At 51.0% G+C, this 27,295-nt stretch overlaps 1 protein-coding gene and 2 long non-coding RNA genes across 5 annotated transcripts in view; 1 reads left to right on the top strand and 2 right to left on the bottom strand.

Annotated features, from left to right (window-relative positions):
• Positions 1-1,699: 1,699 nt before the first annotated feature.
• Positions 1,700-21,905, bottom strand: LOC125326045. Of its 2 annotated transcripts, none has more exons than XR_007203662.1 (3): positions 21,772-21,905; positions 17,038-20,808; positions 1,700-1,997 (listed from the first exon to the last, which is right to left on the bottom strand). It is a non-coding gene; the product is annotated as an uncharacterized LOC125326045 (long non-coding RNA). The 2 variants fall into 2 exon arrangements; XR_007203663.1 differs by lacking the exon at positions 1,700-1,997 and adding an exon at positions 4,168-4,273.
• ANTXR2 (ANTXR cell adhesion molecule 2) overlaps positions 21,133-27,295 on the top strand; it is a 79,365-nt gene continuing 73,202 nt past the window's right edge. The window contains exons 1-3 of one of the 2 annotated variants that reach the window (XM_048303803.1): positions 21,133-21,331; positions 21,883-21,954; positions 24,402-24,473. In XM_048303803.1, the coding sequence (XP_048159760.1) occupies positions 21,207-21,331; positions 21,883-21,954; positions 24,402-24,473 (269 nt within the window). In that variant the 5' untranslated portion in view covers positions 21,133-21,206. The remainder of the gene's footprint in view (positions 21,332-21,882; positions 21,955-24,401; positions 24,474-27,295) is intronic. The other variant, XM_048303804.1, reaches the window with a different exon arrangement.
• On the bottom strand, positions 22,448-24,306 carry LOC125326047. The gene is made up of 4 exons (XR_007203665.1): positions 24,133-24,306; positions 23,796-23,985; positions 23,603-23,690; positions 22,448-22,569 (listed from the first exon to the last, which is right to left on the bottom strand). It is a non-coding gene; the product is annotated as an uncharacterized LOC125326047 (long non-coding RNA).

Genomic DNA, 27,295 nt, shown 5'->3' with positions numbered 1-27,295 from the left:
CACTGAAAACGAAACGCGGAGCCACAAGCTTTCCTGGTGCCTGGAGAAATGCAGCCAGAATGGTTCCCTTCCCTGGAGACAGACAGGCTCTGTAGTGGAAATAAATCGGGGCCTCAGCTGAATGGCAAACCGTCCTTTCTGCTTGTCACCAGGCTCGTGGATGGCGCCTTTCTTGGGGAAGCCCTGTGCTGGGGGTGCCAGAGACATCACCAGCACACTGCAGACACGGCGCACGGAGGAACGGTGTTTCTCCCACTGCTAGTTCTGCCGAGCAGCATGGGGATCCCACTGGGAATCCTCAGACCCACAACCAGATGAATGTTTGCCTAGCTCCAGGTCCTTGCCAGGGCCAAGGCACACCAGCAATGTCCTGTCCTGTTTCCAGCTCAGCTCCCAAACACACCGGGCGTGCCTGTCACTTCCTATTCCCTCTGACCCTTCAGCCTCACCTCACCAATGCTGGACTCCCAGGTCAGGCCACCGCCACGCCACAAAACCGCTAATCCCTAAAAAAGGCCGGACACCAGCTTCAGCTGTGGTTCACCCCAAGGAGCAAATGCTCCCGCTCCCCAGGAACCCCAGCGGAACCTGACATACCTTCCTCACCTGCTTTCTCATGGTTCAGCACACCATAGGCACCTCGGCTCTTTCCTCACCTCGGATGGTGCCCAAACTTCCCCTCTACTTTCTTCCGAGCAAACACAGAGCCTAGTTAGAAATATTAATTTGCATATTCACCAAAGGGTCGCAGAAATATTTTTTTTTACTGACCAAAACCTAGACCACTGAACACAATATAGGTGGCTGGTGAAAAGGTTCATACATAGCCCACTATCACTGCTGACCTTCTATCCCAAAATTATTTTTCTCAGGCTTTCTGCTTCTCCTCCTTACTTGGCCTGACAGCAGCATCAAGGTTTAAAACCTGGAAAGCTTTCACCTAGCTTCACCTTCCTTTAAGTGTTTAACAGCCTGACAGAAGACATGATTGGCTATGAAGGACAGGAAAGGGAGAGAAATGGAAGAAGGGGAACCCCTGCAGGACTGAAATCTGCTTCTGCCTCCTGTACACCCTCGGGCCTTTCTGTCCCTGTGTGCCACCACCAGCGTCCCACGCTGGGGCTGAGCCCACCCCACCGCACGGCCCTGGCCATGCCTCCATGTAAGGCCAGGCAGAAGCCACGCTGCAGCTGAAGGACAGCGCAGAGGACAGGCCCCGGAGGGACGGTCCCACAGCCCTCGGCCCAGTGCTGCCCAGTGTGGGGTGCATGGGGTCAGGCAGTGCTGGGCTCCATCTCCTCAGGAGAGCTGAGCTCAGAGCGGTGGCCCGGACATCTCTTTGGTGGCCACATGGCTTCCCTGCTGTCATGTCCATGAGGATGTCACTCACAACTCCCCACCGGACACTGGGTGGCCGTTGAGCTACGTGTGGCCAAGCCTTGGCAGGAGCTGACTGCCCAGCATATTCCCGTCAGGTGGATAATCCCCACGCAGGGATGGCCTTTCCCTTCCTGGTGCTGCCTGGGGGCTCTGAAGGCCTTGGCTTCTCCAGTGAGTGACAGTCCCTAAAGTTAGCAAAGGTTTGCTAAAGCCTGGCGCAGAGGGGGTGGGGAGAGCAGTGAAAGGACAGACAGACGGGGCAGGGGGCGGGAAAAAATAAAGATGCTGAGCATTTCAGCTCCAGCTCTGCTACAGCAACTTGACGTGGGGTGTGTGAAGGAGCTTGAAACTTAAAAAGATTTATTTTCTCTAGTCATAAATCTCATCCCGTTGTTCCTCTGACCAACCAAGCATGATAAAGTCCTTTTCCATAAAGTATTCAGTATTAAAGCCACAAAGCTCACCCAATCAGTAGCCATCTGCTTCTCCCATAACTGCTGCTCCAGAAGCAGGGAAAAGCAGCCAGAAGAGAAAGGGCACCACTGTTACGGCTCCGGGACAAATGAGGAGGCACTGAATAGCAGCCGAAACCTTTGGTTTGCCTTGTATATCTGTATCTATAGAGACAGAGGAAGAAAGGAAGCATTATATTGATACAACAATTGTAAAACAAAAAAAGGAAGAGGCATCTAAAGGGCAATACAGCGGGCATCAGAGGGCCCCGCGGGGAGGGATGCTCGCAGACCTTTAATTGCTTTGCAATTGAAAGATAAAGAGGCCGAGGAAAAAAACCGGGGGGAGCGGCAAAGCGACCTGCGTTACACGGTGCATCGGCGCCTGAAATCTCGCAGCCAGCGAGCCGGAGCATTACTCATTGGGGTACGATATTCCCGGGACCGACCGCCCCAAGCACTCTCCCCGGCTGCATCTCGGCTCGGCCACGCCGCACTGAACTTGGCTTCCAGCCGGCTGGGAGGGAACAACCCCCCAGGCTCCCCCCTCGGAGCTCCCCGTAATGTAGGACACGTCCCGCAGCCGCCGCGGCCTTCCAGGCTGCCCCCGGAGGGTGCTTGGGGGGACCCCTCCGAGCTGCACCCCCGGCCGAGCTGCTCCCGGGCGCACAGAAAAACCCGGCAACGATGTCACCCCAAAAAGGAGAGTGTCGGACCGAAGAGGAGGTGCAGAAGCCTGGGGGGGCTGCAGGAGCACCGGGCGGGCAGCGCCCACCCGAGAGCGGCCCCCGCCCCTTGCTGCGCCGCCGCCCGCCGGGCAAACAGCGGGTTAATGACCGAGTTAGGTCATTAACAGATTTACGTCCCTGAGAGCCGGGGGTTCCACCCGGGACCCCACTGCACGCTCTGGGGAGGGGACATCGCCCCCAGCCCGCGGGGACACGGGCAGAGACCCACGGACACGGGCCGGGATTAGCGGCGGCGGGCCGGGATTAGCGGCCGCCCGCTCTGCTGCCGCTCTCCGGGATTACGCCCGGATTAGGAGGCAACCCCGTCCTCACTCCCGCGCCGGGCGGGGTGAGGGGGAGTCCCCGAAGCTCGGAGGGTCTCGGGGCGCCTGGGGGTCGGTGTCCCCCCCCGGCCCCCCGCTGTGCCCGGCGAATGCTGCTTCCCTCCGATGGAGGGCAGGAGAGGAAAGACGAAGCCCGGGATACTGCCGGCGGCGAGATGCAGGTGCCAGGCACCTGCTCGCAGCCATCCCAGATCCCGGGGGGCACTCAGCCCCCTGCTCGTTTCCCCATCCTGGGAGCCGGCGGGAGGCTGGAGGGACCAGCAGGAGCTGGGCCTGGAAGCACAGGGGACCAAAAAAAAAAAAAGGTGGTGGGCTCTTCTTTCAAGATCCCCTGGCACGTGAGTGAAAGCAACACAAATACGATTTTTGCACCGATAAAACCGGGGTCGAGGACTGGGAGACACGGATGCACTTCCCTCCCTCTCTCCCTCTGGTTTCGTTTCTCTTGCAGAGCACAAGCGGGACCGAACGCCACGTTGAAGGCACGAGTCACTCCCTGGCTTTTCCCAAGCACTGTCGTGTCCAGCAGCCCTGTATTATGTCAAAAATCTGGCATGGCAGGCAGTGGCACATCTGCTAGGTGTGGATGACATTCATTAGCCAAGGTTCTCTGCTAAACGGCCTGCCAGAGTCTCAGCAGCGCTGCCCAAAGCCAATCACTCGTCGCTGCCAGCTCAAAGGCAATCCTGCTTCAGGGATGGCTCCTTTCCATGCTGGCAGGAGAAACAGAGGAAACAATGCATTTAGATGTTTGGGACGTGAGCAGGGTTGCACATGGGAGCAGCAAGCAGATGTAGCAGGAGAGGAGATGAAGTTGTGAAGTGTCATTTAATAATTGCAGCACAAGGGAGATGTGCTGGTGAGCTGAGGTTTGGGAGGGGAAAGCATTAACCCCTTTCCAAACCACAGGGCAGACACCGGTGGATCCTTTTGGAAAGGAAACATAATGAGGCTAATGCAGCAAATGGCCTGCTTGTGCTCATGGAGGACACAGAGAACAACGCAGGAAGCTCCATGCCAGGACAGCCGGGAAAATGGCCCAGGCCAGGGGAGGGAGCTGCACTGACCCGCTCAGTGGGCAGCCTGGCTCAGGTGTCCTTCCCCTCCGGGGGTCTACCTGCTGCAGCCTGGACAGCCGCCCTGCTTGTGACACAGTGGGCTCAGTGGTGGCCCTGACAGCTTGGTTCACAGCCCAGAGGGGCAGCTGCACACCCAGGGCAGGCTGGGCACTCACCGGCCTCCCCTATGAGAGATGTGGAGATCAGAGGTGGAAGGAAGGGGCACCTGCTTGGCACCGCTACAAACATCATTCTCTGGGAAGAGAGGCTCCCTTTTTCTCTGCTCGGAAGCTCTGGGAAGGTACTTGATCCTACAAAGGAATTAAAACACCTCAGTCAGAGGTAGGCATACGAATGTTAATCTTCCCCTCTTACAAATTTAACCAATTTACAACCGCATAATGAAGCTTGAATTTGAGCCACTAGGTGCTTTCCAGGGAACCTGTGAGGCAACCTCAAATAGGTGCTCAGTGAAAGCTCCCCTCAGCCCTGCTTTCCCTTAGCTTCCATTCTGACTTCTATTTCTGTTTACATCCATTCAGGGAGTGGTTCATAAAACGTGTGAGATGCTACCTACACACACACACGCAGCTCTTGCCTCAGATAATTCCTGTGAAACAGCCTCAGTTTCTTAAATGTTCCACTACTTTTGCTTGCACCATGAAAGACCACTGGCAGCTTGCACTGCCTTTCCTGCTTCTTTCAGCCAGGCAGGGAATTACAGGCTCCTCCCCCAGCGCTGGCCTCTCTGCAATTACCTGTGCTATTAAACCCCCACGTACACCAAGAGCCCTCCCAGGTCGGCACAACTGTTCCACGGTGGAGCCCATCTCTGACACCACACGTGCTCTTCCCACAGGCAGCGGCTTCCCCGACGTCCCCTGCCTGGCCATCTGCGGCACAGCTCAGCTGTGAGCCCTTTCCTTCTGCTCCCACCTCCCCAGGAAGTCATTCTGCTCCGGCTGCATTCTGGACTGAGTCTTATTCACCCTTCTGTTTTTGTGCTGGGTTTGTCTCTGTTTTGGTTAGTTGGTTGGCCTCAACCAAGGAATGTCTGCACATTATAAGAGATTTCCCCAAATTCCTACCTTTTGTGGTTTAACATTCGCTATACTGTGGGAGCTTGGGGTGTGGGTTCGGACGGTCGGGACGGACGGTGACGAGAGATCTCTATAGTCAGATCTTGGAACACATGCGGTTTATTGCAAAGGGCGTGGGTATAGGGGCACTGCTTAGAGCTGCAGCTGGCAGCTCTGAGCAGGCCCAAGAGAGCAAGAGAGTAAGCGGGTAAGTAAGGAGAGAGAGAGAGAGAGAGAGAGAGTGTAAGAGTGTGCGAAGAGTAAGAGAGGAATGGAAAGGTGAAGTCCTGGTTACAATACAATAAATCATCTTCTGTACTGAATATTCTAATTGTCACTAACCAATCTAATACAAGATACAAATCCTATAGCATTTACATACAGCCTATAAGAGTTCTTATATTACCATAGAGTGTTACATCTTAACTTCTAAAAACTACTCTTTGGACCCCTTCTGCTGAGCTAGTAGGGTCTGCTCTGACCCTTGGACCTGCCTGCAAGCAGAGGGTATTGTTCAATCAAGAGGGGATTACCTTCAGTCGGCCATACCATTGTTTTCCAGTTGTTCAGTAACTAAGATTTGGTATTTCAAAAGTGGCTTTCATTTCGATGTCGCCTGTAGTTTTCATATTCCCAAAATCTTTTGTCAGGCAATCATATTTATAAGGCTTTCCTGTTTCATCTTCCCCAACACTATACCACACACACCCCAACACGCTTGTGGCAGAGGCTGTGTGAATCCCATAACCTCCCATCCTCAGACACTAGAACTGGGCGGCTTTAAGAGCAGGAGCCAAATCAAGAGACAGAGATGCAACGCTTCTCCCGCCTCTCCAAACATTATACCTTCGTTTAAATATGTGAGTAATCCCATTGGATCTACTCTGGTGCTTAAAGTTAAGCCTATTAAGTGTTCACGGAGCAGTGGTCTGCACACAGAGCAGCCAGAAGAAAAGGGAAAGGGGAGAGCAGGGCACTGCTCCAGCAGGGAGCCATGGAGGCAAGAAACACCTCCCTGCTCTCCTTCCCCTCAGGGTCACCTTCTCCTCCGGCTACTCCCGACAGCCCCAGCACCAGGCTCCCCTCAGTGTTTGGTGCTGCCACCGTCAGCGATGTGAGTGCAGTGAAGATGAGGCGAGACGGGCGGGGTGGGGGGGTGGGGAAGTGCTTTAAAAACTTGTCAAAACAAAACCCTGGATTCATTTTTTAACGCCAGGTTGGGCTTTGCGGTCGCCGTGTTGGAAACTATATTTTGGTTTGTTTTCAAGATGCTTCTCATAAAACTCATTGTGTTCATCGTCATTATTTTCAGACAATGATATGGGAGAGAGAGCAGAGTTATCCCTGCTCCTACAAGGAGGGCTCTGTAGGAAAGCACTCATGCACGTGGTTTCCTTTGCTCTCCAAAGATTTCAAGCATGTACTTAGATTTAAGCCTGAGTACTACTTTTTGTAAAAGGAAGCATCTCTTAGAAACAGGACTTGATTCAAAACCGGCACATCCATGGAGCTCTGGCTCTTGACTCTGCTTCAAGCACTGGAAAACCTCCTGCCTTGGCCGCACAAAGCCATGTCCCACCCTTTGATGCATTTCTTGGCACGTGCACATTCTAATTCCCGACACCACCCTTTCTTTCCCTTTTCTTAGCTGGCTTTTCTCTGGGCACAATGCATTATGTTTTCCTGTATGTACTACTCCATACTGCTTGCACAATGTTTTGCATGATCTAATATTCTTTGTTCAAAACTGCAAAAAAATCTAAATAAAGACTATAGCGTATCGCATCAGTATAGGCATCAGCTAACGTTTTCCACGACATATGGTACTTCAGAAGCCATATGTACCACTGTTTAGTGATTCTGGCAAAGAGGCGCAGAATGGTGAAATCCAACTGCCAGGATTTCTGAAAACAAATATGTAAATGCTCCAGTGCTTTTGTTATTCATAACATACCTCTAACACAGCACATACAATATGCTGTTCATTCTGTAACGAGTATACTACTAAACTATATTTGCTTCCGTTCTCATTTTAAAAGATTTTTTTCTTCTGTATATGATTCCGCCATCCTCTCTATCAAAATCAATCTAAATTGCCACTCAGAAAAGGCAAATTTATCTATTTTAAAGGATACGCTATGGGGAAGATTGGGTACCTACGCAAGGGTCTCGCATCAGAACAAAGACAGACGTTATCTCTGCAGCCTGACGAGTGGAATGAAAGCAAGGAAGGGAAGTGCACTTAAGCAGATCAGTTGTGTGGAGCCAAGCTTGTTCAGCCACGAATAACCTCCCGGGGAACACAGGTGGGTTGGCCCCGCTCGCGGGCTACTGCAAAGCAAGCAGGCGGACACAGCTTTTGTGAACAGGCCCTGGGAAACAATAGCTGGGATGGAAACTGAGGACTTCAGACATGTGGTCCAAGGCGGATGATGGCTGCCGAACTCTGACCTGGGCTGGGATCGGTCCTGGTGAGCCAGGGCTCGGCCAGCAGCCACGGACAAAGGGGACGGTCTGTGGTCAGGGGCTTGTTCCCAGAAGGGCTGGCAGCACCGACACCGAGGTGTCGGGGCAGTGCACAGGGCTCACAAGGAGCGCTTGTGCATCACTAAAGGCTTCAGACCCCACCAGCCAAGGCACAAGCCCTCCTTCCAGAGCCAGCACCAGCAGGTAAACAGGAATCCACAGGATCAAGTCTGTTCACAGGTCACTCTGCAGCTCGCTCCTGCCTCAGAAGCAGGGCTGCTGTACATCCCCCGAGCTGGCACACAGCACACCACAGCCCCTGGCAACACCAGAGGACCAGGCAAACGTCGGCAGGAGGGGACAGATACCAATGCCTCCAAGAAACACGTGGTTTTTCCAGTCTATTGCTTAACTTATGTAGCTAAAAACAACAACAAACCCATGACTCCCTGCACATAGTCTCAGCAAAATACTGTCACCCTACAGGGTCCTGAAAAAATTCAGCCGTCTCCAGACACGAACAGCGTTATTCAAGACACACAGATGCCTTTTTCCCAAGAGATCGAGGACTGCTGCTCCTTTCTTTGCCAGTCTTGCACTGCATCATCCCACTTCAGCAAGCACAACCTCCCCCACCAGGGTCCCGTGCCCACCGCTGCTTCTGCTTGACTTCGCTTGCACATCAGACCTGCTCATTACCTCCTGTCTGCTGCCAGTCCCCAGTGCGTTATCCTGAGCTGCAAACCATCTGGGTGCCCAAGAAATTCCTTTTTGGTAGGTTTTTTCCCCTGCAACATAAACAGGGATCCCACTTTCCTCCTTTCCAGTTACAGAGGTACTCTGTTCTAAAGCTTAAGCCAGATCTCTGCATGCAGCCAGGTCGTTCACCTCTAAACACTTTTTCTATTCTATCCTTAAAATAAGCCTTTATATTTTCCTGCTTTTGTAGGTCCTTCAGCCAGAATCTGGTTTTTTTTTGCTATTCTGTTCTAGCCAGCAGGTGATAAAAAGTTGCCATAAGAAATGTTGGCTTTGAGCATAAGTGCCTGGATTAGAAAAAGAGACAATTAGAAAGTGAGAAGTGGCAAAAAGCTCCTAAGAAGCCAAAAATAAAAGAACAAACAAACATGCAATCTGGCTGTCAAAAAAAGCCACGTTTTTCCTTTACCGCAGTAAAAATCAACATTGTCAAAATTACAAGGTATTTTGAAAGATAGGGAGTCATGGGGAGAGGGAAAAACAGTTCCACAGGGTCAGAAAGGGGAGGCTTGGGAAAAGCCACCTGAAGGAGCTGACAAAGGAGGGGAGAGGGAAAGCCAAGCATGTCACAGCATACTGCCAGGATGCTGCACTGGTCCTGCAGCCGCCGGGTGAGATAAACTACCTCAAGCGAAGGGAGCCAAAAAAAGAGCCCGCTGATTGAGCTGGTTCACGTGCACCTGCATTTACGGCAGAGCAAAGGTCAGTCTTGTATCACCTCTTGTGAATCCCTCTTGAACGAGCAGGCTGGGGATTTGATGAGCTAAGGACGAAGATTTATTGACATGCCAGGGGTTGCTGGCCCTAACTCTTAACCCGCTGGCAGCGGCTGAGGCTTTTCATTAAGGGGGGCTATGCATGGAATACTTGCAGGCTTAGGCTAAGAGTAAATGTGATCTCAGCCCACACAATTTGCCACTGCCTAAGAGACAACAGATTATTTTCTCTCAGCACCGAAGTCAGCAGTCCCCTGGAACCTTCTGAGCAGCCAAGGGCACAGAGGGGATAGTGAGGGGAAAGCTGGCAGGGGTCTCGTGGTACACTGTTTGTCATATCCGTGAGCTCTAGACGAGCAGAGAAAACCCAACAGCCCCTCTAAGCCGTACTCCTGTGCTCTGGACGCACCCCCTTTCTGGAGTCAGGCAAGCACCCACTGCCACTGTCAGGACAGGCCCCTCTCCAGGGCCATTCACAGCTCCCATCTGCAGTCTCCCTGTGCCACCACAAAATCTGGCCACTTTTAAGGGAGAACAGTCTTCATGTGGGATATAACCACCTGCACAGGCTTGCTCCCTCTCCTAAATCCCCTGTCTTGATTGCACAAGCAACTGTGGTTTCAGGAGGAAAGAATAACCTGAGGGGTTTGATATTTACAACAACACATCCTTTTGCCTCTCCTATCACTTGTTTTCATTGACGTCCATGTCTCTGCACCCCAGTCCCTCCACATGGATCGCATCCTCTCTGACTGCCTGTACATGAGCTGCTGGGTTATTTTTCCCCTGTTCTTCCTGGGACGTTTCTATGAACCCTGCTGCATCCATCATACTCTTGTTTTACAAGATCCAGCTCCATTTTGAAACCCTTGAGCATTCCCCAGCAACTAAAAAAAAACAACTCCAAAACATGGATTATGGGGTTTTACACTTGGTGTTCTTGCACACTTCACACTTGTTCCTACCTCTTTCTTTTCCTGTTGCAAACTGAATTCCCCATGGTGCTGGCTGAGGGCACAGGGGCAGTTAATTCGCTCCCTCTTCCCTTCCTGCAGCCTCTTGCAAAGCTCTCAGCTGCCCTCTGCTTCCCTCTTCGTTCAGTTGAGAGATGCTAAGATTTCTCACCCGAGAGACACCATCCCAAGGAGCTTCCCAGCCCCTTTGGGACACACACCGCCATGCCCCTTCAAGCACCTGGGCTGCAGCAGGCACAGCTGGAAGAGCCAGGCAAGGACTGGGAGAGGGATTCCCAACAGGCTCTCCTGCAGAATGAGTGAATAATCTCTCTCCCGCAGTTAGTGCCAGCACTTGCTCTTTGCCAGTTGGCAGAGGGTACCGCTTCCTTTTCTGAGGAACACTTAACATCCACCTTTCCCCCATCCCAAGGGGAAACCACAGAGGCTGGGGGGAGCCTTTCCATGCAGCCGGGCATCTGAAGGAGCTGCAGGCTCGGGGAAGGAGGAGGAATCCAGCAAGGAAGCCAGGTTTTACTTCACACACTTCTTTTAGCTGGAGTGTGTCTCTCCCTTACCTGAGAGTTCCCATGGGAACACAGAAGGGCAGTGTAACAGCAAATTTTGGAACAGGCACGTCTGCGAACAACTTCTGATATAATATTTGAGTCCTCAGATGTTCAGCCACTTGCACATACTGCGCGAGCGCCTGATTTGCATGGGATTTGTATTTGTTGGTATTCACATTCGTAGGAGAATGCATACATTAGATTAATGTCATCACAGTTTATGGAGATCATCTGTGCCACAGCACCAGCTCAGGGCTCTGAATGCGTTCTGTGCCCTGTGGCACATGGCAGCCCCTCCTGCCCTGCCAGGGCCACCGAGAGCCGGAACGGCTGCGCCAGGCTGAGCTGCAAGGTGGTCCTTCTGGGCTCTCCTCTTTTTAACACAAAAGTTTAAAGATCATTTGGAGCAACTGTCTACAATTGCTTAGCCACCATTCCAAAGGTAAAATTGATCCAACTATTTGGATTTATTCTCTTATATTTGCTTGTATGAACTTACAGCACACTCCACACCCACACTTTCAGTGCCTACTTAAGGACATTCAGCTGTCAAACAGACCTACTAGGTGGTCCCTTTTTGTCTCGCAAGAGCATCCCTCCCTCAGCAAAATGGGATGGTTGTAATTCCCTCCCTGTTTGCCATTACACCTGGGTGCTCTCATCTGCTAGACAGCTGCAAGCTGTCACTAGAGATGCTGTTCTCATGGAAGCGTTGCTGGGCTCAGTCAGACGCTCTTTGTAAAGCAGATGGAACACCTCAGAAGAACAGCACTACAGCAACAAAAGCTCATTTTCTGCTAGGGAATTTCTGTTATTGGGCAGTGCTTCCATCAGGTGACTTCACACCCCAGTGACCCACATGCCAGCACAGCCTAATGATGATTCTGTTAACCTACTTCCACTTCTGAGGCTCTGCAGTTCTGCCCGCTTCCCAAGGCTGGCGACCGGCCCCTTTGCCATCTCTGCACTTCCAAATCACACAGGAGCAATAGCAATGGGAGCTCAACCCCTGCTCAACCAGCTCAATCCCTGCCACCCAGGATTTCTGACGGACCAGGATTTCTGCTCCGTCCCCACGGAGCCATGCACGCACGAGCCTCTCACGCTGGCATCCACATCCGAGTCACTCATCGTGCATGGGATCTGCGTCTCAATCTCCATGGTGCAACCCAGAGGAAGCGGGTAGCACAAAGGAAGAGCGCGCATCTCCAAATCCGGCGATGATTTCACACTTAACACAGTAACAGGCCAAGTAATACCTTCTGGTGGCCCTTAAAAACCTTTTTCTCTGCAGCACATGCCACCAGCCCATGCTCCATCTACCTGCACAATCCAGCTGCTTGCATTGCTCCTTACCCAGGCACAGCTCTCCCACCTCACAGCACAGCTCCCATCCCACAGTATTTGACACTCAGAGATGCTGTGGTATGCATAGCTCACCCCAGAGAAGGGCATGTCCTGCTCCAACATGGGTTAGCAGACACAATGTCAATTTATGGCTCTTACAAGCAAAGTCTTCAATATTTGAATGCCTCAGTCTTATCTTCCAAGCGATTGATACACTAAAAAACCTAGCTGGAAACCTCCAAGTGATAATCAGGCCCCTTAGATATCTCAGAAAACGTTGCCCCCGTATGATCTAATACCCTCATGACAAACAGCTCCCTATTTATCTTTATGATGGTTCCTACTTCCCACCAACATCTGTCACTGTGATTATGATCTCTAATGAGCTTCTAAATTATATCACAGCATTCTGCCTTGATGAGCTACATTCAGTGACTTTCATTCTGCAAGACAAGAAACACTTCCTACAAGATGCTGAATGAAAATTCCCTCAGCACAACAGCTGAAAAACTGGTTTGGGGATTTTTTTTTTGCCTGTTTTGCTTGGGGTTTTTTTTTTGTGTTTTTAGCGTTCTATTTGGTGTTTCTTGTTATGCATCTTATTCCAGAATGCCTAGGAACTTTACAAATGAGGCACAGAGATTTGAGCCTTTCTACTGCACACCCCTAAAATCTCCACCCGAAGATGGGAACTGTCTCTCACCACACAGCAGCAGAGATGGCACAAATTTCTGTAAGGCAGGACAGGGGGAAGAACCCAAGCCAAGGCCCCAGAGAAACTTGCCATTATTTTTACGCTGGCTTCCAGTTACAGGTGAGGGTTATCTTGGGTGATGTATCCAGACACTTGGGATGCTGTGCAGACTCAGTTTCCCTGTGCTGCCAGAACGTAGCATTACACTCCACACCTCCCCCCACACACTCCTTTTCCCCAGTGACTGCACCAGGAGACTCCAGTATAAGTGAAACTGGAAAAGTGAGTATTAATCCGCAGGGTTTGCTGCCCTGGCTGCAAGGAACCAGTGCCACGGCTGCGGCCACTCAGCCTTACTAACACATGCCCACGCTGGCTAGCAATCTCTAGGGGACTTGGACCTCTCACATCCACGTTCCTGTTGATTCCTCAGACAACACCAGCCCCACTCAGCATTCTCACTCAAACATGTTACTAACATGCACATCCAGTGTCACACCTTGCACTAATGTTACCAGGCCATCTGGAGTGTGTACAGGGAAAAGTGTGTACAGGGTGTCTAAGACAAGGACAGAGCAGGCTGATGTTTGTGTGTACGAACAGTTCCCCTGAGGCAGCAAGGTGCTGACTCCCTGCTGGTGACTCAGCTGCACCTTTCCCTGCTGCTCATCCAGGACCTGTGACGCGGCTCATGAGAGCAGAGCTCAGTACAGTCTGATTTATGGGACAGGATTTATGGGGGTTATTCCTTACTTCCTGCAGATAAGGACCGACAGTGCTGATGAGCAGTTGCCATGTTTCTAGCTCAGAGGAGCTGTGCTCTCTCTGTAACTCCTGCCTGTGGCCAGCCTTGCACCTGGTGCCTGCAAAGCAGCTCCAAAACTACTGGGAGAAAACATGCTGAGCACAGGAAACTCAGGGGGGCACACTGTTCACCTCTCCCAGCCAAACTCTGGCGAACTGACTACCATTTCCCATAGTTCCAGCCTGAGCAAGCACTCAGGTGGCAGGCAGGTAACAGGGAAGGTGCTGAGAACACAAGCTGAGATTGCAATGCAGACCTGGAGAGGACAAACATTGCTGGCACACTGATCCCCACTGATGAGCTCCCAAGTAAACTTTATTTCTAAGGACATAACTCTAATCGCAGAGCACTAGATTGGTTCCAAAGAAACCCTGTCTACCTGGAACATCTGCCCACTCATTGCAGCTGACACCATCTCCCATTTGTTGTGCTCTTTGTGCACCCAGGACCTTTCCAAGCCCACAGTGACTCTGGCTCCCTCTCTGAGGTGCAGCTGGTTCTGATGGTTCTTGCGAGGGCAGGAGCACAAAATCCTGGAACAACAAGCGAAACAAGTAAATGCTCCTGAGTAGAGGAAGAGGGAGAGCACAGGACTGGCAGGGAGCTGCTGAGGAGCTTATGAACCATGGTTTGTCTGTGCCACAAGATGAGCTGCCCAGGTGAACGCACACCAGCTCATCACCGTCTCCGCCTCAGGACAGGAAATGAGTTTTCCAAGGAGTTAACCACATCTTTGCATATCCTCAGCAGGGACTGAAGGCCCTTCCTGGTCAACATGCTTCACAACAGGTGTCTTGGGCTATGGTACCATGGTACCGTTGTACCATGAGTTATTTTGTTCTTGATCAGCTTTGCTGAGCAAAACATTTCCTTTAAAAGGCCTTCTTACAGGCACAAGAATTCAATATGGACATGAAAATGCTGCCGCATCGGGATGACAGTGTAGTACCCCAGCTCTCCTGCTGTGGCTACTACTGTGTGGCAGCTCTAAGTGTTCCCCAAAAGCAATGCCAGGCACACCACCTTCTACACCCCGCTAAGCTGATCCATGAAAACATATGAAGCGCTTGCCAAGCTGCTTCACTTGCTTTTCCCCGGGGAAAGGGACACGACCCTTCCTGCCCCTGTAGCATTTGCTGCTCTGCCAACAGCACCGCAGAAAATGAAGCCTGCAGTCCAGTCAGCACTGCTCCACCTCCACCCATCCTAACTGCCCAGACATAGGAAGAGAAAAGGATAAAATCTTAGATGACAGACAACAGGACACGAGTGCATACAGCACAAGTTAAACTTTTCACATGTGGAGAAATTGAGGAAAAGGTAATTCAGAGTCACACAGATGTAAATACTAGTCAGATAAGACACATCCCAGCTGCTTCACTCCTGTCTTAAGGCCAGCATAGTCACACTGACGATCAGAAACCCTTGTCATCCAGGCAGCCAGGGGAGCAGCTCACACGAACAGGGCAAGGCTGATGTACGCAAAGTCACTGGTGCGATTCGGCTGGTGAATAACCAGGCAGGGCCGTGAGTCAGCCAGCAAACACTCCCACACTCACCCTTCCTGCCCTGCGGTCTGACAGCAGCAGAACCTGGAGCTGACTGCAGTAAAAATCCCATCCCACCTTCTGAATGTGGGGTTTCCCCAAGCATGTCCTCTAGACGGTCTGGCCGGAGTTCAGTGTACAAATCTTCACTAATCTGAAGTTACACGGTGGGCAGTGGAACCGTGCTGCAGCCAAGGGCAGGCAAGAAGGAAAATCACCCAATCACGTTGGAAAGTACCCCTGATGGTTTTACCTCCTGCTCAAAGCATGGTCACCAAGTCCAGACCAAAAATCTAGGTCTCTGATGAGTCAGGCCTTAAAACCCCAAAGGGAGCTGACTCCAAATTAGCTCAGTTGGTGAAAGCCAGCTGCTAAAAATGCCAGGGTTGTGGGCTCCATCCCCCACATGGGCCATTCACTCCAGAATTGGACTCAGTGACCCTTATGGGTCCCTTCCAACTCAGAATATTCTGTGATTGTGATCCTGACTGCACCTCTGTGGCTGTTGCTCCCCAGTGCTCAGCTCCAGCTGTGTGGTGACAAAGCCCCCCTACATCCTGGTGCCTGCCTCTCCCAGCCTCAGGCACACAGCCAGCCTGCCCCTGAGGAGCTTTGCATCCACAGAGGGTAATCCTCAGTGATCCCAGATCCATCCACTCCAGTGTCCACATAGCCTCCTGGACCAGCAGGGACAGTCAGAAGTTCTGCTGTTCCCACACTTGCCATGCCACAAGGACCTGCTCAAGCATTCCTTGGAGCTGTTTGACCCCTCCCAAGGGCTCTCCAGTCCCCCCCACTCTGCATGCCCAGCACCTAGAGCCTCACTCCACAGTGCTCTTTTCCTCACTTGCTACACAAAGCAGGGTCAGAGCCCTTCTCCAGCTTCCAGGCGGCACAAGCTGCCACCCAGCACCACTGCGGAGCCTCTGTCCCCTTTCACGGAAGCACCACCTCCAGTCAGCCCTCTTCCCATGTGCCCTGGCTTTTGCCTGCAGGCACGTCACTGCAGAAGCTCCACCAAAAGTCTGGCATCTCCCCACCTGCTCCCCTTGGTGCTACACAGCCCCAAGCCCTCCTCCTCCAGCTCTTTCCTCCACCAGGCTCCCACAGGCCAGACCCCTGTGCCAGCACCACATCTTCCTCAGGACAGCACCTGCTCCACCAGGCATAGGAAGAAGCAGGTACCATGTGGCCACCAAGGCCCCATATCACATCCGTGATGTCCTGGGAGCGGTATCTCCACCTCTCACCGCCCTGCAAACCTCCACACTACCTCTGTGCCAAACTCCCAAGCACCATCCTCTCTCACCAGCAGCAGCAGCAAGCCCAGGTGACCCCCAGGAATAGAGATGGGAGCTGCCGGTACAGTAATCAGAGTCCCACAGTCAGGGAACAACAAACAGCTCCTGGTGGGTGCGGCTGGCTCCAGGAGCAGTCAGGAGCAGTGACCCTACCCATGCAAAGCAGGACCTGCACGAACAGACAAATGCCTACTTCCACAAAGAGCTCCTGGGAGAAAGACGGGAAGTAAAAATAAATAAAAATTCTAAACCCCAAGAAGCTTCCTCAAAAAGTCACGCAAGAAAAAAGTTGGAAAACCCCCCACCATGCCATCCAAAAAGCCTCTCCCAAACTTATAAAAGCCTCTGTTTAAATAAATAAACTAAATAAACGGCAAACATCAAAATTGGGGAACCCCTCAAATTATGAGAGGGAAAGAAAAAGAGGAAAAAAAGGGGAAAGAAAAAACTCAAATAAACTTGCAAAAACCATGGAAAGGAATGGTGAAAAGTTGAAAAAGGCACCAGCAGCAATACCGGCAAGGGAATCTCCCTTGTGAAAAAACAAAGGGGAGTGTGTTTTATCCCCAGTTCCAAAATTCATCCCCCCACAGACGAGCAGTCTCTTAAGTGCTGGTCTCGGCTGAGTGCCTACACCTGTCTTGGAATGTTCCCCCCAGCACACAGCTCCCTGTCAGCAGGCACGCTATCCTGCAAGAGGTAAAACAAGCCAAGCAAGTGGCCCAAATCCCAGTGGGTTGCCTGAATTTTGTTTGTTCCCAGTTGAATTTTGTTTGTTCAAAGCATGGGCCAGGTGTTCGGGCACACAGAGCACAAGGCTCTCCGTGACTATCACTCACCCCAGCCTTGCAGCCGGAAGAACCTGGCACAGATGACTTCATGAAACCAAATTAGGGGTCATGCACAAGAAAGGACATTGCCACAGCTCTGGCGTAATTAGGGCCCATCATCATCAAGGACAGGAAATTGGCACATCTGCTTTCCGGGCTGCTGATCCAGCAGGGGCTCGGGCACAATGTCCTGCTGCAGCCCGCTGGCCCTGCAAAAATAATGCCCCGATTGCCCCCAAACAGTGGTACAAGCAGTTGTTTTATCACTCATCCTCCCATTTTCTCTTTGCTCTTTCTGTCCTAGGGCTGGGAGGGCAGAATTGACACGATGCTCTCTCTCTCTCTCCTTTGCAGCACTGAAGGGGCCAGGCCGGATTGGTAAACAACCCTTTTCCTCCAACGTGACCCCAAACTGAACACAAGTGATGTTTCTGTTCGGATGCATCCTCGGACGGTTTGATCCTGCCCACCTGGAGTCAGTGATAAAACTGTCACAAACTGGATGGCTGCTGGATCACGACATGTGCTCCTTTAAACATGACTTTTCTTCATATACTACTGAGAAATGTGTTATCCTTTTCCTGGGTTGCACTGTTCTGCGGGGAGAATTCCTGCCTGCTCCATTCTTCTGTCTCCCTGGCTGGGCCGCTGTTTCCCAAGAATACCAAAAAGGGTCACTACAACTCTAGGAGTTTGTGCTAAACTCCCAGCCCTGGTGATCCCTGGGCTCTGCTCAGAGCCAGCGGCGGCTTCCAGGCCAGAGTGGGATTTCCATGTTTTCTGTCCTGCTTTTTTTTGCTCTCCCAGGCCAAGAGTGATTTATTTTTATTCTGTGGTGGCTTGCACCAGGAGAGCCCATCTTTCCCTCTTTGTTTTCATTCCTTCTGCTTGTCTGAGCACCATGGAAACAAACAGCTCTGGAAAAGTGGAAACAAGCGGCCTGTCCAGGGCATTGGACAGCAGAGAACCACAAGAAGCACAATGGAGCCTGCTCCACTTCCGCTGAGGCAGGAGTACCAGGGATGATCCTGGTTCCTGGGGGCAGCCGATGAGTCAGCGTGCACACAGCAGGGACATTGCTCCATATTCCCGCACTTATACCTTCTCTCATCCAACACACTGCTAGCATTTGGGTTTCCTGGTTGCTGGAATTGAAGGGTTTTTTTCCCCCCTGTGTTTTTCTGTGCGTATTTTCAGTGGGCACTGTAAATGTTTCTTGATGTTGAAAAGGAAAGGCTATTCAGGAATTCTGAGCTTGCATAATTCCCAGATTTGTCTAGACAGATACTTTCCATCTGGATGATGCAGGCAATACCACATGGACACGAGAGTTCCTGTGTTACTTAATGCCGTCCTTTTTATTTATTCATTTCTACACTGTTTTACAGGATGAGCACAGGCACAAGGCTACAGCTGTAAAGGGAACAAGGATTTGTAGCTAATCCTTCAGGAGGCAGCTCTCAAACAGCTCCTGCATGTTGTGTAACTGCTGGAGTCCCTCTGGTTTCTCTTTCCTTTCATGAAGCATGAGACTTCCATGTGTGGTTCATATCCGGTGAGGGGAGAAGAAAAATATTTTCCTGTGAGCTGCCCTGGCTCAAGGCTTCCCATCAGCATCACCCGTCCTTGGGTTTGCACAGCTCAGGGCGTCTGGAAGCGCTGGCTGGTGCCAGTGCTGTGGAGCTCTCCCCTTCCATGCTGCTCCCGGATCATTTGGGAGAAGGGCAATCCCGGACCTGAGTCAGAAAGGAGATTTAATTAATCAGCATAGCAGCCACACACACAGACACACCCAAGTTTCATTTTTCCCGGACAAAATGTTGGCAATCACTGAGCATCCTGAAAAAAACAGCCTGGCTCACAGCTGTTGGGCGGAAGTATCCTGGACCTGAACTGGATTCAAGTAACAAAGCCTTCCTGACCCTCTGTAGTCTATGCAAAAGGCAGCCCGTGTGGCCGCACCAAGGCGCTGTTTGACTCTGGTCCTGAGGTCACCTCACCACAGCACTGAAGGATTTCCACCCCCCCAGGCACCACTTTTCTGTTGCAGCATTCCTGAGGACTCCCGGGCAGGGCCAGGCTCACAGCCAGGTTACACCAAGGGTGACTTTTTGTTCCAACTGCTCACTCCCCAAATACGATGAGTTTGGTTTGGCACCATTTGCCTGAGGTCTTCCTGACCTGCCTGGGCCAAAAAGAAAGTGGGAATTGGTGGGTGTTAAGGGACAACATGTGGGGAAATCATCTGCAAGTGCTGGAGATGCAGAAGGGAACTGTGTAACCCCAAAGGTGCTGTAAGCTGTTCCGTTTACTACTTTCTCTGCAGTAAACCTTGGCAGTGAACTTGTGTTCATCTGCCTGTCGACCATCCACGTGAAAACTTCTGCTTCTAGAGCTGGGTTACTTTGAAGCTGCGTTTTTTTGAGAGTTCTGTTTTAAATGACTGAGGGTGGTTTCGTCCCAGTCCCCCTGGTTTCCCGGCCGTCCCAGCCTCCAGGCACAAGAAGCCAGTGTAAAGGAGGTCCTCGTGCAAGTGACCTCGATTCCAGACGGACAGGATGGAGACTGAGGGCAAGCTGTGCCTGTTCCAGATGCGGAACCAACACCCAGAGGCAGCGGGAGACTCAGCTGGGGTTGGGGCAGAGGTCTGCAGCTGGCTTGGGTCCCTTGGTGCAGCCAAGAGCATGCGTCGTCCCCTCCTGCTGCTGCAACATGGTCTTTGTTTTGCCATTGGCAAGCTGCCGATGCCCCGTCCGGCTCCTTGGACATCAGAAAGATACCAGCTCAGGAGGCTGCTTTCCTGAGAGTTTGTGTGTGCACACAGGGAGAAACGCCCGTCCCGATGGGGCTGGGCACCCCGGGCCAAGGTTTATGCAGCACTGTGGCGCTGGAGGAGGGTGGGGAGAGAGCCGAGCATCAGCTAACGAGTTCTGGGAACCGGGAAAGGAGGCTCCAGGCCCTTGTGTGAACAAAGCCAAACGTGGGCAAATAGCCATGAGCCACTGCCGTGTACTTCCTACGTGCCTATCTCCCTCTCATCCAGCCGTTACAGCAAAATAGCCATGATTTATCTGCTTCTTCGGCAGAAACCACTAAAGGCTAAAAGAGGAATTCACACACTTGGAAACAAGTAAAGAGTGAACTGGCAGTGGTGGCTTGTTCTAAACACAGTGGGTCACATGTGCTTGAAGCAAGATTTCCAACATCTGGACAATGTGACATGTACTCCCAGGCAAGGCGAGTGCTCCTGGGGCTTGGGGTGGACTCGTGCAGCTTGGAAAGCTGGAGTGCAGCTGGTTTTGGGAAGCTCAGCAAGCTTGCTCTGTCGTCCCACACGCCTCTGCACGGCCTTTCTTTTGGCTGGGTCTTTGGCGAAGCCCAGGCTGCTCTGTATTTAATCTTCCATGTTTTGTGTATCCACAGGAACTGTGAAACACTGCTTGTTTACCCTTTGGCCTTGCTAGCTCACAGGCTTAGAGAACTTTGTGAGCCAGATCCCTGGCTGACAGTATTCACTGCTGGTCCGTGGGCCTTGGTGAAGTTTCCAGCTTGCATCAGAGGGAGGCTTGGCTTGGCGTTGGGATCGGCATGGAGAAGGCACTGTGACACGGACGTGTCAGGTCAGAGTGCTGTGGCTACAACAAACCATCCAGAAACAGCAGGAATGGGGATGAAGTGAGATGAAAGGAAAACTCTCCAGCAGGATGACTCTGACTTCCCTATCTCCTCTTGTGAAGGGAAGAGCAAGATCCTTTTTGCTGTCTGATTCACCTTCACAGCCTGTGGGAGACACATGATCCCTGTTAGGTCGGTCTTTTTTCTGTTTCAAAATCACAATTCTCCGGTGTTTGTGCAATCCCCAACCCCCCCCCCCCCCCAACACTAAATTTATTTGGGGCTTACTCTCTGGCACACGGGCAATGCTGGCAGCAACACGAATTGGAGCGTTCCTGACAGGGACGACAGGACGCAAGGGGGACGCACGGGCCGGGCGAGCGGGGGCGGTGCGAGCCCGCCCGCCCTGTCCCCCGCCCCAGCCGCCGCCGCCGCCGCTGCGGGGAGGGAGGGCCGTGCCGGGCCGGGCCAGGCGAGCCGCGGTGGCGGCGGCGAGGGGCGGCCACTCCGGCGAGCGGCAGGACGGCAGCGACCGCCCGCGCTCTCCGCCGCCCGCAGGCTCCATGGCCGGGGCCGTGCCCTTGCTGCTGCTGCCGCTGCTGCTGCCGCCGCTGCCCGCCGCCGCCGCGCCGGCTGCAGGCGAGCCGTCGTGCCACGGAGCGTTCGATATGTACTTCGTGCTGGACAAGTAAGCGGGGAGGGAGAGGCGGGCGGGGATGGGGGAATCGCCGCCATCGGGGATCGGGGCGGCGGCGGCGCCGCTTTTGTTCGGGCGCTGCGTGGGGCTGAGGGGCCGCGCGAGGGGCGCTGAGGGACCGCGCGCGCGGGGGGCGCTGAGGGGAGGCGGCGGGAAACACACCGAGAGGGGCTCGGCAGGAAGTTCGGGAATCCCGCCGGGACCTCGCTGAGGAGATGCGGAGAGGGGCCGCGGGAAGTTCTCCTCCCGGAGGTGCGTTTGCGGCCGGACACGTTGGAAGAGCGAGCGGCGGCAGCATCTGCCACCCGCCCCGGCGCGGCGGCCGCGCTTTTGTGGGGAAGTTCGGCGGCCGCGGTCGCCCTCTTGGCGAGGGGGGAGCGGGGCCCGGGCCGCCTCACCGCGGGATGCGCCACAAATCGCGACAAACTTACCGGCAAGAGCTGGCGGTACCTCAAGATTTTTGGAACAGCGAATATCGTCAGTTTCGCCCCGAAATGTCACCCCAGATCAGGCCGCTGATGTGCTCTGGTTTTCCCTTCTAGGTCTGGGAGCGTGGCGACGAACTGGCGAGAGATATTTAATTTTGTATATCAGCTGACAGAAAGATTTGTGAGGTGCGTGGTGCTGCTTGTGACACCCGAGGTGATGCTGGGGTAATTCTGGGCTGTGTTAAAACCTCCCCCCCCTCCCCTCCAGTCCCCGTGCTTTTGCAAGCTCAGGGGATGTGTTTCACAAACACATTAAAAGTTTGGCTTCTAACACCCAAATGGCTGGAAAATACTGGAAGATTTTACATTATTTTCTTGTGCCTGGAGCTCAGCAAAAAGGTGACAATACATGTCTTTAAATAGTTGATCTCTTAAATGACTCTCAGATGTGATTTAAAGTTTTCTTTAAACTTGTTTTTCAATATACCATGTGCCTAATTTCTGATGGAGTACTGCTCAAATTCCATGTTTGGAGATCTGTATAAAGAAGCAGTCTGAACACATGTAAACATATGTGTAAATGTATAGTGCAGGTCAAAAGGAAGACAGCAGTGTTAAAGCTCAAACGCAGAGGAAGCCCATGCCATGTAACCAGGGCATTTGTTGTACTTACATGTAATTAACTTTGTTACTGTCAGCGGTGTTGCCGGGCAAGTCCAGCTCCTCTTGAAATAGCTACAAATCCTGGCTGACTGCTCTGTACAAACAGCTGAGGATTGCAGTGCTTTGCTTTAAAAAACCCTACGACAAAATCCAGAATAAACCAAAGTAATCCCCCACCATACACAGGCAGAGATGGTGTGGTAGGTTTTGCTAAGGAAAACTGAGTGCAGAGTGCAGTTGTGATCTTGGCTTGCTAATAAAAGGGTACAATTAGGCTTTTATAACTAAATATTGCTTATTTTTATCTTGTCAAAAGCAAATCTTCTGTAAACTTACATAAAACTTCTGTCAAGGGGGTGACAGAAACTTTTCAAAGTTGTTTTGTAAGCTCTGGAATTAAAAAAAAAAAAACAACAAAAAAACAATGGAAAAAGAGAGCCTGATATCAAAGCAGGACTTCTTTTGGTAGGTGGTAAAACATTTGCCCCCCCTGAGAGGGTGGTGCTTGTTCAGTGGAAACCTTTCAGTTCAGCATCTTCTCCAGCCAAGTGACACTCCCTCTTGCAACACTTGTGTGGAGGTCTGGCTGCATTCCCATCCCAGAGTCCGAGTGCTCACAGAGGAGGCATGGGTGGGCTGGCTTGTGGAGAGAATGGTTTTGTGGGGATCTTGAAGAGAAGTTGTCTAAAACATAGCTTGGAGGCTATTGCACGTGGAGGCGCATCTCCGACAGGGAAGTCTCGCGGTAATAGGTAGGCGGTGATGCAATTACCGGAGGTGGGGATTGCAAGTACTTGGGTTTTTTTGGCAGTTCAAAAGGGTGATAATCCCTTGGTTTCAATTCTGATTTAATTTAGAGCATCTCAGATTTTGGTATGCAGAGCCATTATGGATAGACTGCAAGCCTGGATCTTAAATCCAAGGTCCGTGCAGTTCTGTGCAGACTTGCAGTACTTATATTCCCTTGATGTCAATAATTTTAAGTTGCATCATTGACATCAGTGAACTGAAAACATATGGCCATTCAGCTTTACAAGTGTTAAGTCCTTACTAATCTTAACCTGATTAATTAATGCTGATACTCATACACAGTGAATTACAAAGTTATTGAATATATTAAAATTGTGATGAATAAAATTTAAAATCATGTAGGAGAGATGTTACAACTTACCTTGGGAAAGTTCCTGTCTTGGGCCTCCAGAGCATCAGAGCAACTCCTAAGCATTTTCCACTGCTAATTAGATATGATTCCCTGTAACCTTGTGCAAAGAAAGAGGTGACCTTCTTAAAAATAAATTAAAAAAAAAAAAGAAAAAAGGATTGAATTCCTTAATAAAATGAATTCATACAACATTGGTTTTTACCATGAGATTTCCTGGATGCTTTTAAGGAAGTTGTTTTCAAGTCTCACAAGTGTCTGGTCAGAGAAACAAAACCAGTCTCACTCTGGAAGAGTCTGCATGCTGCTTTCTCAGGCCTGAGGCAGTCAGTAGGTGCTGGTTCTGTGACTGGGAGGATTTGATAAACAGAGCTGGAAATAGACATTGTGTCATCCTGAAAGAAAAGGGAAAATTGACAGGGTCAGTTTCAAAGATGGGAAATGTGTCTGGTTAGCACCCAAAGGAGCAGGAGGGAACCAAGTGGTTTCCCTGCCTTGGTGTTACACCAGTGGCCCTGACAATTCCAAAGGATGTGCTTTACCTTCTGTGTGTGGGGAGGCCACATCACTGGAGACTAGTCATGTGGGAGAGAGTAATAATTCTGCTACTTTGTTCCCCAAGCATCTGGGTAAGGAGAAGATGGGCAAAACTCCTTTAACTCCTCTCATTTTGTGTTTGTAGTTCAGAAGTACGTTTCTAGGCATCTGGAGGATAAAGATCATGTGAATGAAACCTGAATAAGTGAATGAAATGCTGGGCATCTGTATGTTTCTCTGAAACGTGTTTTTGTCTTCTTTCCCTTTTCTAAAGCCCCAAGATGAGATTGTCGTTTATCGTGTTTTCCACCCAGGCACATGTCATTATGCCGCTAACTGGAGACAGGTTAGTGCACTGCTTTTTTTAATTTCCTTCCTCCCTCTCTCCCTCTGCCCTTACTGAATCAGAGGAGCAGTAACAGATACAGAACAACAACTGATATCTCTAAGTGGTGGCCAGTCATGAAGCCTCCCTACAGAGCTGATTTAATTTTGTGACCATATCGTTGGATAGCCATAAAAAAGGAAGGAGAGGAATGATGGGAAACAAATCCTTGATGTTAACTCTGCCACTGCTTTGCAGAAAAACCACCAGTAATGTTTTCATCTCTGTGTGACTCTGCATCTCCCTTGGCATAGTGTGAGAATGATTCTTCCATTTGCTTCTGTAAAGCAGCGTCCCTAGAATGGTTATCAGGAGTTTTTCGTGTCTAGGAAAAGCATAAAATGGTAAATAAATGTTTCCCATATTCTCACATAAGGTAAGTATCTTGCTTTGTATTTCCTAATCTGGACTTCAGAATCTGTTTTAGACAGTAGGGTTGGTGCCACTTGAAGGGTGTGAGGTCCTTCTGGCGCTGTGGTGATGTATGGATGCGCCTGAACTTTCACTGGATGGTTTCAAAGGCATTGGAATTCAAGGCTGCTCACTCTGATTTCTAAAGCAAGTAAGGATTAGCAGCTAGGATAGCTTAAGGATGGGCGGGGGGAAACAAGGAGAAGAAACGAGAAGAGAAGAGAAGAGAAGAGAAGAGAAGAGAAGAGAAGAGAAGAGAAGAGAAGAGAAGAGAAGAGAAGAGAAGAGAAGAGAAGAAGAGAAGAGAAGAGAGGAGAAGAGAATGTTGCAAAAATAGTTACCGAACTCACAGAAATTGGGAAATCGTCTTGTGGAATGAGTGCTCTCAGCGGAGGACAGTGTCAGAGTCCTTTGGTGTCCTCTCAGCCTTTTCAAAACCAACACAACCTCTGCTCTTTCCCTTCTGTCCAGAAGCTACTGCAGTGCACAACCTTCTGGTTAGAAGCCATTTAGAAGCCATTCCACAGAACTGTGGCAGGGTGGAAGTGAGGTGGTCCTTCCTTTCTGCTCTCGTTAGTAGGGTCAGTGCAAAATGTGGTCTGCTGTAGTTGGTTAGTTCTGCTGTGGGTTTGTTTGTTTTAAATACTACATAACAGCAAGTACAAGACTTCCTGAAAAGACCTGCCACTGGTAACAGACACGTGTCATGCTACAGAAATGTAGCTGACATCCGAGACGTCTAAAAACTCAATTCTGAGCCCCTTCTCTTTTAGCATTTAAAAAGTGGTCTGACTTGAGCACAGCCACTTCCCCCCATCCAGACGGTGATATCGGATCTGCTCTCTGTGGGCAGAGACAAGCTTATAAGCCATCTTTCCAGATGGCTTGAGAGGGGTCAGGAAAGGACACTTAAGCCTGTTCTGAGGCCTGCTGAAGTCAATGAGGTCCTTTCTCTCCATTTTAATAGGCCGTCAGTAGCCTGTTCCTTATCAAGCATGAGAGGCAGCACTGATAGCACACAGACCATTTGAAATGCTGGGCAGGGTGCTGGAACCCCGCCACGGGGACACAAGCGTCTTTTTCATTGCCTGTCTGTGGCACACTTGGAGCCACAGACAGAATCGTGTTTTTTTCAGAACGTCGTGTAAAGCACACAAAGAACCTCTGCAGTTCTAGTGGGTTCCCTTGGGAGTCTTGGCTCTAGTTCAGGGCTGGCTGATCTCTTGCGAGTGTGTCAGGGGAAGGGAAGTGCCACCCTTCTTGTTCAGGAGGAATTACAAGGAGAAGGGAGAAGGAGACTGGTAACTGTGACCGTATGTACATAGGTAAGGACGGATAGATACAGTTGGAAGCAGCTGTCCTTTTAAATACTAAAGAGGTCAACAGAGGAAAAATACTGAGACTGCCTGGCCCCCGTTGTTCCCAAGAGAAGATAAGGATGCTGAGCGCAGTGCAGTTCTGGGGATGGGTGTTTGTGGGGGTGATTATGGGATATTATGGCCTTGGTTTGTTACGTGCACTTTGGACTTGCAGGCATGTTTTCGCCCTGGCTTACCTGCTAATTCCCAAGTGTCAGGAAACCACTATTTCTTCCCAGCAGTTAGATCAAAGTAGGGCAGTATTTTTTGTTTGGAAAGCCTTAGCCTTCTGATTGTTTGGGCAAAGTTCTTGCTGGGTTTACTGCACAATAAAGCTGTGGATATAAAGAAGGCCACAGAATAGTGCCGAAGCCCCCAAATTGCCAAATATTTTTTGAGTGTGAACAGTGCTCTGTGACTAACTCTGGAAAGAGAAGTCATTGTTAATCACGGTACACACAGTGCTATAATAAATCCATAGACTAACAACAACACCCAGATGGAAAAGCCTTCTCACGATGGTTTAAGCCCATTTGAAACACACACGTTCATGAAGTTCAGCTGGAAACTGTGCAATAAGTGGTAAAAAAAGATTGGTGCTCTCACCTTTGGGGCTCAGTGTTGGAAAGCAAGGGGTTTGGGACAGTGGATACACTCAGGAATACCATCCAGCTGGCACGATGTTGCCTTTGTTCTCTTTTGGCCAGCAGCAGTCCAGGCTTCTGTGAGCCTGCTTTGGCAGCACTGACCGGTGCCCGTGGCCAGGACAAGCCCTGCTGGCTCTGCCTGGGTGAAACTCCCGCCAGAGATAAAGAGATTGTGTTAGTGAAGGTGGAAAAGTAGGATGCTTGAGTACCTGGTACATGACCAACTGTACCGTCCTTGTCCCTAGTCCGGCAGTGCACTTACTGCTCCTGGTTTCACAGGGATGTGCAAGACATGGATGCGCTTGGAGGCTCAGTCACGTGATCTACCCCTGCTACCTGTTGGGTCCAAAACAGCTTGCCAAAACAG

Source organism: Corvus hawaiiensis, chromosome 5 (genome assembly GCF_020740725.1).
Source record: "Corvus hawaiiensis isolate bCorHaw1 chromosome 5, bCorHaw1.pri.cur, whole genome shotgun sequence".
In the NCBI taxonomy this organism is placed as follows: Eukaryota; Metazoa; Chordata; class Aves; order Passeriformes; family Corvidae; genus Corvus; species Corvus hawaiiensis.
This window is presented reverse-complemented; position numbering and strand designations above follow the sequence as displayed.